The following is a 10,944-nucleotide window of genomic DNA, read 5'->3' as shown; positions in this document are numbered from 1 at the left end:
CTCAGTGTAATGGAATTTACCCAGGAGAGTAAGAAACATAAGCAGCAGAGTGGGTGGGTAGCTCTAATATGCTACATCTTCAGGGTGGGAGTGTGTATTTAAGCTTTTTGCAAAGGACCATAAATGCAAAACAGAAGGTGCTTGGAAAAGGTTACATGCATTGTGTCTTCCACCTCCAGGCAGAGTGACTCCTCTTATTGCCAATATGTTCTCCTCTATCTTTTCAGGCAGGCCAGTTTCACAGCCAGCATGTCTTTATCACGTAGATCTTTAAGAAGTCAGCAGCACATTGGCATCCTGAATTTTTATCAAATTCCCGAATGTTCCAGATACAAGGTCCAAGCCTTCAGGCATAACAGGCCATGGTTTAATCAGCCATTTCACTATTAAATATCAAAGGTGATCATCTTGCCAGTTCAAGATAGAGCATGGCCTTCATGCTCTCCACTCTGTGGCCTCAGCACAGTCAGTCTGTGCTTTCTAGTGTGTTACTTGTAGCACTCCATTTCCTGGTACCGGTTTCTTTTATTAGGCAAGATGCTTTCTATTGCACATAATAGAAAATCCAACTCAAATAGCTTAAACAATAAAGAGAATTAACTGGCTTACGTAAATGAAAACTTCAGAGATGCAGTGCAGCCTTCAAGTGCAGTTTAATTCAGAGGTTTACAATGTCATCAGGATTCCAGCACTTAATTCTCTGTTATTTTCTTGCCCTGCCCTCTTCCATGTATTGTCTCCCTCCCCTCACGAGAGAGGACATGGCTACAGCAATTCCAAGTATCACGCCTTCAAGTCTCACCATCCAGAGGTAGAGAGGACCTTTACCCCCATATTCTAAGCAAAAGTCCCAGTGCCTAGCCCTGAATCAGTTGCTGTGCCTGGGATATGAGAATATGTTGTCTGTCTTAGCCTAGATCCCATGCTATGCTCCCGGAGTATGGGGTAGAATCAGCTTCCCCAGACTGATGTGAATTCCCATGGGGGCTCTTGGGCACAGTTAAGATAAATATAAACGTTGACAGCCAACTGGGATCTTCCTTGCTCTACATATATTCTCATTTAGTTTTTCCCATAACTCCATTGTGAATTCTTCTGCTGGTTTATGGAAATATTGTTAACAAGCGATTATTAAATTTGTTACTGTGCTAAGCATAGCTCCTTCAGAGAAAAACAAATCAATTCCATTGACTAATTGAAACACTAATTTCACTGAGATGGCAAAGTGAACCAAACCAAGGCTGGAGATGGTGCTTGCAGTATGAGAAAACAGTCCATGTGGAGAAGTATACCCCATGCCATCTTCTAGGTTTTCCATTTTTACCTTGAGAATGAAGGAGGGTGTCATTGTTTCCTCCCCCAGAGTATCTAGATACCAAAACAACAACAACGACAAAAAAGCTAAAAACAAAACAAAACAATGTGGTTGAATGACTAGACTAAATGAATGTTGGTATAACCTTTTCAGTTTTGTTTGTTTTATTTTTGCGTTTTGGTTTGCAAAAGTTGTATTTTCAGAGTTTTTTATTTTTACCATTTGCTTATACCTCAGCATTTGTTTTACCCCTCCCCTCATCCTTCATATCGCAAAGTTAGGATAGGAGTGTAAAAATAAAACAAACTTGCTTGAAATTTAAGTTTGAAAGGATGGTGATGCAGGTTTAATTATAGGGAAGATTGGCTGCTTAATTATTGTTACCTGCAGCTAATCCATGTTGTCTTTCTGCCCCTGTTTCTATGAATAGTCTTTATATGCAGAAATCCACCCTGGGGCAAAGAGTTCCCAGTCAGCCTCCTTGCTTAATTCAAATTGCTGGTTTGAGGTGGTTATTTTTGAAACCCTTCTCAGGTTGACTTCGCCCTTAATCCCTAAGCTTCTTCCCTTATCTGCCAAATTAGGTATAATGCATTGTAACTCGAGTACTTTTGACATTGCATTAGTCTGAGAATTTGAAATTTGTTTTAAGTGGTAGTTTATTCTGACAAAGGTTGGATACTCAGTATCCTATTACTGTGCAAGTCTTGCTTGCCATGGACTTTGGCATTGGACCAGGTGTATCCCTAATTTCTGTTTCACCTCCAGAGAATGTCAAGGATCTTTCTTAAGGCTGATACTGTTAGGATTTAGTGGTATCTGTGGACTCCATTCCAGGTGTAGTTGGCATGAAATTAAAAAAATACATATATAACAGGAAAGTAACTCTATGTTTCTTCTTTGATGTATTAAATACTTTCTTACTTGATTGTTTTTGTTTATGGGAGAATGTCTTGGTTTTATCTTGGCCTCTCAACTTTTTGGATAATACCAAAAAAAAAAAAAAAAGGTTAGAACTAAAGAATATATATGTGAATTTATGCACTAAAGTAGGAGGGCAGTTATTTAAACTGGTAAGATTTAAGTAAGCAGACAAACCTTTGTAAGATATACTATGCTTGGATGACTCTTTAATGCAAAGATTCAGATGTATCCATTCCCCTCCCAGTATGGAGTGCATGAATATACGGACATACTTATTTGTATCCTGAAGTATTATGCAGTATTACCATTTAACTTATACAAAGCTGACTTCTACATTGGATACATTTATAGGGAATTGCGCAGATGAATTTAGTTCCTCAACCTGGTAATACTAGAAAAGGTAAACATATACATATACACACTTCCTATATACATATATTTGAAAGAATTTTAGTATTCTTGACAACGATTGGATTTGAAGCCTTGGGGAATTTAACATTGCACTGTTGGGTGCCCACCTTACACATCAGTAGTGGGGCAGAGTGCTGCCTTGGTACTGTGCCTGCATTCCTACTTGGTAGGCTTTCACATTCAGCCAACTGTAGTATTTCTATTTCTGGTCTGTCCATTGTATGTTAATTTGATTTTCCTGTCATAGACACATGTCTGTTGGAATGAGAATTAAGAATATTGAAGTCATTCTTGGCAGGTTGTATTATATAGGCAACCTCTGATTTACAAGTAAGTTGTGTTCTTTTCTTGGTAAGTCAGTTTTGAAGGCCTAGAATGGAAATTCCCGTCATAGATGCAGTGTTTGAAGTCATGATTCAGTTACTTAACACAAAATGTGCATACTCTTACATAATGATAAGCAAGTTTCTTAATCTGTTTGAATTTCAATTTCCTTATCTTAAAATAAAGAATCCTGGTGGTGCAGTGGTTAAAACAGTTGGCTGAGAACCAAAAGATTGGTGACTCTAACCCACCAGCCACTCTGTAGGCGCAAGATGTGGCAGTCTGCTTTCATAACGATTAATCGCCTTGGAAACCTTGCTATAGGGCAGTTTCTACTCTGTCCTGTAGGGTAGAGTCACTATGAGTTGGAATCAGTTTGACTGCAGTGAATTTTTTTTTTTTTTTTTTGGTTATCTTAAAGTGAAGTTAATGATAACAGTTCCTACCTCAGTGAGTTACTGTGAGGATTAAATTAATTAATGCATGTAATGTTCTTGGTGCAGTTTCTGATACCTGACAAGTTCTTAATAAAAGATAGCAGCATCATTTTTATAACATTGTTTCTTGAGAAAATACATTCTGAATTTCATCATGGAGTGCTGGTAGACATCGTTCTGGGGAAGCAGGTTCATAGAGGTTCAAATTTAACATTGGGACACGAGGGATGGTAGAAAGGGCTGGGGTAGGTTCTCGTGCTGGAATTTTGTGACTTCTGGTTTGAGAGAAAGGATGAGCTAAAGAAGAAAACGGAGACCATGGCTTCCTCGTGGTTCTCTCTATAGGTGGAGTTTGCTGAGGAAAATGAGCTGGGAGGGAGGTTCATTGTGTTGGCAGGTTGACAGATGGGCTTCTGCTTGGCAGTGACTACAGCCATGCCATTGGGTTGTGGGGAGCAGAGATCATGATATGTCGTGAGGCAAATGAAGGCCATTTGAAACTACCTGTGTTTTATTTCTCCAGTGGTGATGAGAACAGAGCTGAAATAATTTTGCTCCTTTAGATTGATCTCTTTTTCTCTTTCCTACAGCAGGAGACTATGGCCAAAATGGAGGTGAAAACGTCACTTCTGGACAATATGATTGGAGTTGGGGATATGGTTCTTTTAGAACCTCTGAATGAAGAGACCTTCATCAATAACCTCAAGAAGCGTTTTGACCATAGTGAAATATATGTAAGTATACATTGAAGGTCACCTATAGTATTTAAAATAGACTTTGTATTTTGTGTCATAGAACTAGCTTTTCTTAACTCTTCTCTCTTATATTATTAACATCCACCCTCAGAGAGAGTTTTGAGTGTCTGATGAATTGGCACATGAGTGATATTGAGTCTGCTTTCCAAATGGCATTTGTAGAGCGCTGTGTGCAGAATACTGTCCTGGATGTTGGGCGCTCTCTGATGCATATATGTTGAAAAGGAATTTTGAAAATCATAGACATCTTGGGTACCTTCATAAGGTTAGCAAAGTTTAATCATTGAGAAGCAACTGATTAAAATGCAAGGCAGTGAACTGTCAAAAAGGACATGAATCTTCTTGACATTTGAAGTTAGTAGGGACAGGAACAAATTACCAGGTAAGAATATATATTTGGTCTCTGGAGATTTGAGAATGGTCAGGTCCTGCTGTAAGAAAGTGTGATGTTGTATATAAATATGTACTAGCAGTGAGATTTTTGTGTTATAAAAATTCTTGATAAAAGATTACATAGTGTTATTTTAACCATCAAATTCCCTAAGTATATTTAAATCATGAATATAAATACATCTTTATATAGCTTTTTAGGAAGTTGCATAAAGCACAGAAATTTGAGTTTTTGGGAATGGAGGTATCTTGTTAATTAAACTAAGAAAAAGGAACAGCAGTTCCCTGTTTCAGAGGCTGAGAAGGAAACAGGGTGGATTGAACAGACATCGTTTCAATAGATTTTACCTTGTTCCCGAGTTCTCTTTCTCCCCTTTTACAACATATGTCTGTGCTTCAAAAAGATTTGGATTATTGGAACATGCTTTATATTTTTCTGTCTCTCACTATGGGAGTGACAGAAGGAAATATACGTATATGAAAGGGGATATTTTAACTAATGCAAGTAGGATCAATGATAACTTTTGTAGAAGTATTATATCTTTAAAAATTGTGTGTAAAACTATATTATTTATGTCACATGAAGCTTTCCTTTCCAGATAGTTAGCCAGGTTTCAAGAATCATTTTGGGTCATTAGTTTCTTTATAAAATATTTGTCATCATCTGGGAATTGAACTGTTCATCTTTCTTGATTTATATTGTTGGAGGTGGGGGAAGGTTGACAGTAACAAGATATATGTGAATATTGCTTTTGGAATATTCATTTATCACTGGCCACTAAACTGAGGTGTAGTTAGAGTTCAAAGATGTGGTAGTTATTTAACACGCTGATTCAAATGGAAAAAGTATATAAAATACTGTTGCAGAGCCAGGAAATGGTGTTGTTTGGTTTGGCAATGAGGCTGGGTGTCACCTTCCCTCACGTTCAGCTTTCAGGTGGGAAAACCTGACAATTCTACAGCTTTTATTCAAAGTATGGTCTGATATCAAATAAAAGACAGACTTTAAACATTGGTCTTTGAGATGGAGATAGGAGGAATCAGTTACAACGTTACTGATCATTTTTCTTTTTGGCTCTGAGAGGTACAGTTCGCTTTTAGACGAATTGAAAATAGGATGGAGAGTAGAACATTTCGTGCATTCACATACCTGATTTGTTGTGACCACTGAAAAGAAAACAATCTCCTTTTTAACCAAATGCCAAGTGTTAACATTCATGAGTCTTTAGCAGACAAAATGTCTGGGCTTTAGTTCTACCTAATTTTACTTTCTGAACTATTTTAAGAATGCCCTTTTTGCTATAAAACAAAAGCAGAAAATTGTTTCAGCTTCTAGGTAGTTGTATCAATGAACATTTTCCATGCTGCTTTAAGAACACCACTTACATGAAATGTATGCCTTCACTTCATAATCTTAAAAACCTCACTTTTTAGACGATTGAGCAGTCTCTATTTTAAGTGAAAAAAAGCAGGTTGTAGAGTAGTATGTATAGTGTGATCTTAATTTTTTTAGAATTGGAGGGGAGGTGATTTTATGAATGAATGTGTACTATGTTTGTGTTTATTTTTATGTCCACAGAGAAAGACATGTTAACGTTGGGTACCATAATGGGATGGAATGTGGGGTGAGGGGAGGATTACTTTTTGACTTCTGTATCATACGATTCAAGGAGTATTGGTGGTGCATTGGTTAAAGCACTCACCTGCTAACTGAATGGTAGGTGTTTCCAACTGAACAGCCGTTCCTCCAGTGGAAAGATGTGGCAGTCTGCTTCCTTAAAGATTCCTTAAAGAAACCCTATAGGGCAGTTCTACTCTGTCGTATAGGGTTGCAGTGAGTTGGAATCCACTTGACACAGTGGGTTTTGGTTTTGTTATATGACTTATTAAGTATTGCTTTTGACTTACTAAGTATTGCTTATGACTTATTATGTATTGCTTTTGTAATTTAAAGAACAAAAACCTGTAAAATAAATTTAATAAATTCCAACCCCCAACAGCACACATCATGTTAAACCACCCTTGGTAAAGCTGTTCTGGTTCTTATTCTGATAATATTCCTGCTTTGTTTTTGTTCATGGATTATTGCAAAATTGTTTACCTTGATGCCGAAAGCTAAGTTAATATGACACGCAACATTTTTTCTTGTGCTTTACTTCATTTTTTAATTCTTTCCCAGACAATGAATTCCCTACAAGGTACAGTTTTAAATTTTGTTTTTTTAATACTGTTTTTTGTGATTTCATAGCTTTCTCTTTTCCTGTGAAAGTGGATGACCACTTAGAATGATCCGCCATGCCAACATATTGAACAATCATTTGTGTATTCTGAAGTCATGGCTGATAAGGGCCAGTGAACAAACAGACCTTTGGCCCAGACCCTGAACTTTGGGTATGCACATAGCCTCGGAAGCCTCCTATGTGAGCTGACTCTGAGTCAGGGGGCTTTGTTCTTCATCCATCCACCCCCTGCATTTCTAGAAATAAGAATCAGTCCCTGCCTTCACGGAGCTCTCAGGGGAAGTTGCTTGCCTTGGGATGTGAGTTCTCAGCCTTACAGAGCAGTTACAATTCCTGCTGATTCTGTCATATAGAACCTTTAGCTCTGGGGAGAACAAGGCTTTTTGGAGCAAGTCAGGATCGCTAGTTTTGTTAGGATGTGTTTGTTACAAGTAACATATACGAAACCCAATCTGGTTTAAACAATAAAAGGAGATGCATTCATTTATGTTACCTGGAAGTCAAGAAGTAGTTAGCTTTGAGAGTTGGTTTGATTTTTGTGGCTCACTGATGTCACCAAGGACTTCATTTCTTCTTGCTCATCTGATCTATTCTCTGTGGCTGTTACCTTCTTCCTGAGGTTTCATAGTGGCAAAACAGCTGCAGAGCTACAGTATTCCAGGATTTGCACCCCCCCCCCCCCTGCCTCCTCTAGAGGAGAGAAGAGTCTTGCATTCGGGTCACCCAGGCTAGGTCGCTTGAGTCCCATGCCCACCTCAAACCAGTGACTGTGGCCAGGTGACTGGAATGAACTGAGTGGCTTAAGAATGATGTCTCAGAATTGGGGGTGGGTCAGTTTTTTCCAAAGTTGATGAGAGAGTGTGGAACAAGGGTGAATACTCAACTAAATGTATCTGCTAAGAAGGGGAAAAGGGGAATGGATGCTGAGGAGGCCACACAATATATACAGAGTTCGTAGGAAATTCTTTAGTGAGATGGCTGGACTGATGTTCACTTCTTACATGTATCTCATGGGAAGCTTTTATCACTTGAGTTCTAGGCTACAAGTGCACTCAAAGACATCTTCTTAAACTTTCCTAGGAGAATTCCTAAGGGCAGAGAAGAGTGAAATAAATGTCCCAGGGACATGGTTGAAGTTGATTTGCTTTGTTGTTGTTGTTGTTATGTTGTCATAGCGACCCCTCCTTGGGTTTCCGAGGCCGTATCACTATGGAAATAGATTGCCCCCATCTTCCTTCTGAGGAGTGGCTGGTGGGTTTGAACCCCCAGCCTTCTGATTAGCAGTCAAGTGCCTTAGGCACTATGCTACCAGTTGATTTGCTTTAGGGAAATTTTATTGAAATCTTAGCTTCCAAAGTAATGTAGTTTTATTCTCTTCTGTAATGCATATGGGTTGTGTTGGTTTTAATCTAATACACTCCTTCCAGCCCTTCTTTGGGGAGCTCTGGTGACCTAGTGCCTAAGGCATTTGACTACTAAACCAGAAGGCTGCCAGTTCAAACCTACCAGGCACGCTTTGGAAGGCAGATTGGGCAATCTACTTCTGTAGAGGTACCGCTTTGGAAACTCAGGGAGGGGTCGCTATGAGTCAGATCCGACTCGACAGCATTGAGTTTGGTTTTTTTGGTAATCCTTTTTTGTGTAAAATGGGTACTTCTGGAATATTTGCTGTTTGCTTTGAAGAGGGTTCACATACTTGTTTGGAAAGCATAACCCTGTTTGTAGCTGGGCAGAGTGTGAGTGGTCTCTGAATCTGAAACAGTTCTAAATATTGATGGGGTCTTTGTAGTAAGGGCTGTGGGCTGCTCAGTTGGAGGTGGAGGAGGATCAGGTGAGATTAGATACAAGTTGGGCTGATAGGGTAGCCGTCAGGGTCAGAGTTTGTTTGGCTTTCATTCCCTCTTGGCAGAGGAGAGTTCAAGCTGGGAGCAGCTGCGAGACGTGCTGTTTGGAGCATTGGTCTCAGGGCTTGGGGACGGGGCAGTGCCTGGGAAATGCTGGTCATAACATTCTCAAGGGTTGCCTTCTACATCCTTTCTGTCCTTTGTCAAACCTTTTTCTGGCCTCCCCAGGCCAGATGGAATGGTGGCAGTGTGAACTTTTATTGTAACATAGGAGATGGCAGAGCTGAGATCTAGCCAGACATGAGTCTGTTTTTAGGGTGACTGGTCAGGGCTGTGGTTCTGTTCAGGAACAGGAAAACTGCAATTTAGGCAAAAACAAGGCACAAGGAAAATCTGGAAACTAAAGAACCAACAATGTCTGTTCTCTGACAAGTATTTTTGGTGCTGACAAGTAAATTTAGTTTGTTTTCTACTGAAATTTCAGGTTGAGCATCATCCAGATATAGAGGTCCCTTTAGGATCTTATGCCAGTTGCATTGTAAGACTTACTGCTTCAAAAGTCAAGTGAAAATTGTCTTGATAAAAATTGTCTTGGTTTTTAGAAATTAGCCCCAAAATTAGGATCTTCAGAAAGATGAGATCAGGTCTTTTTCTGAAAGCTACTCAATTGTAAGTATCATATATTTTGTTTAAAATATTGCAAAGTAAATGAAAAGGATACTAGATAACCTGTATATACTTACTTCAAGTTTCGAAAACACTTTTCATTTATACACATGAATGTCCTGACCATATGGCTATTACATATATGACTGGGAATTTGTCATAAATAGTGCATTAGTTTTCTCTTGCTGCATAACAAATTACCACAAGCTTTGTGGCTGAAAACAACTCATGTTTATTGTTTCTATGGGTCAGTAGTCTGGCCATGGCTTGGCTGTATCCTCTGCTAATCGTCTCATCATAGTGTAATCAAGTTGAAAGCTGGGCACCCTGCAAAGTGCAGTTATAAATTTGTAAAAATTTTATGTTACTCTGTGAAAGCAGGTGACCACTTAGAATGATCCATCATACCAGCATATTGAATAGTCATTTGTATATTCAGAAGTCATGGCTGATAAGAGCCAGTGAGTGGATGGTGTCATCGGAGGTGTGGTTATTTTCCAAGCTCATGTAGTTGTTGGCAGACAGGTCTGGAGTTCAGGTGTGCAATTTAGTGCTATTTCTCCAGATTAAAAAAAAAAATCTTAAAAAGTCTATTTAGATTTTTAAAAAGAGTGACAAAAATATATGGTGTTGGAAAATAAATTCTCTTACTATAAATATTCATAACAAAAATTGGTAACAAAAATTTCTTTCCTCAATATCTTCCTTCTACCTCCATCCCATTCCTTTGAAGTAATAGTGGTTGATAGAGTGAGGTGTTATCTTCCAGATTACGTTAATGTGATTAAAAACCATTTTTATGTTCTAGAGTTGGCATTAAGAGAAGATTCTTCCTTTTCTAAGTGGGTGAGCCTTTACCAAGAGAACCTAGATCAGGCAAGATTTGAGTGAAACAAAGGGAAAAAAAAAAACAAAGGCAAACACCACTGCCACTGAATCAATTTCGACTCATAGCGGACCTTAGGACAGAGTAGAACTGCCTCCTAGGGTTTCCAAGGCTGTAAATCTGTTTTTTCTTTAAAATTTTTATTGTGATTTGGGTGAAGTTTTACAGAGCAAACTCATTTTCCATACAGCAGTTCGTCCCCATTTCATTTCATGACATTGACTGCAGTTGACCACAATCCCCACGATGTAGCAGTTCTCTTCCCGTTTTCTCCCTGTAGTTGCCTCTTCCCTGGGTCCTTGTTTCCCTTGCACTCCTGCCCCCTGAGCTATCTCCCTGTGCAAATACTGCCCTTTTGTTCTCTGTTCTAAGGAGTGTGTCTACCTGGTGTAAATGTACCCTATAGGCCTGTCTATTGTTTGGCTGAAAGCCACAGGAGTGAGCTCAGTTTCCAGCCTGAAGAAGCCGTAGTCTTGAGGGTCTCACCAGGCTCTATTAGACCAGTAAACCTGGTCTTTTCTTATGACTTTGAGTTTCATTCCACATTGTTCTCCCACTGTATCCAGGAGCTCCTGCACTAATCCCTTTCTGAGTGGTTGACAGTGATAGCCAGTCACCATCTAGTTTTTCTGGTCATATAGGCAGAGGATCACATGGTCCACTAGTCCCTTGGACTAATTGTTTCCATGCATCTGGTTTTCTTCATTCTTTGCTCTGGACAAGGAGCGAGAGACCAATTGTTGCATGTAGAT

General features: G+C 39.1%; 1 protein-coding gene across 1 annotated transcript in view; it reads left to right on the top strand.

The window, feature by feature from the left end:
* The first annotated feature begins 4,010 nt into the window (after nucleotides 1–4,010).
* Nucleotides 4,011–10,944, top strand: part of MYO1B (myosin IB) — a 195,333-nt gene continuing 188,399 nt past the window's right edge. The window contains exon 1 of the mRNA XM_007936644.2: nucleotides 4,011–4,145. Within this exon, the coding sequence (XP_007934835.1) occupies nucleotides 4,011–4,145 (135 nt within the window). The remainder of the gene's footprint in view (nucleotides 4,146–10,944) is intronic.

The sequence above is a fragment of the Orycteropus afer genome, unplaced genomic scaffold, assembly GCF_000298275.1.
Source record: "Orycteropus afer afer isolate SDZICR_OR568_19922 unplaced genomic scaffold, OryAfe1.0 scaffold00001, whole genome shotgun sequence".
Lineage (NCBI taxonomy): Eukaryota > Metazoa > Chordata > Mammalia > Tubulidentata > Orycteropodidae > Orycteropus > Orycteropus afer.
Note: the sequence above shows the minus strand (reverse complement) of the source record. Positions and strands in the feature narration are given on the sequence as shown.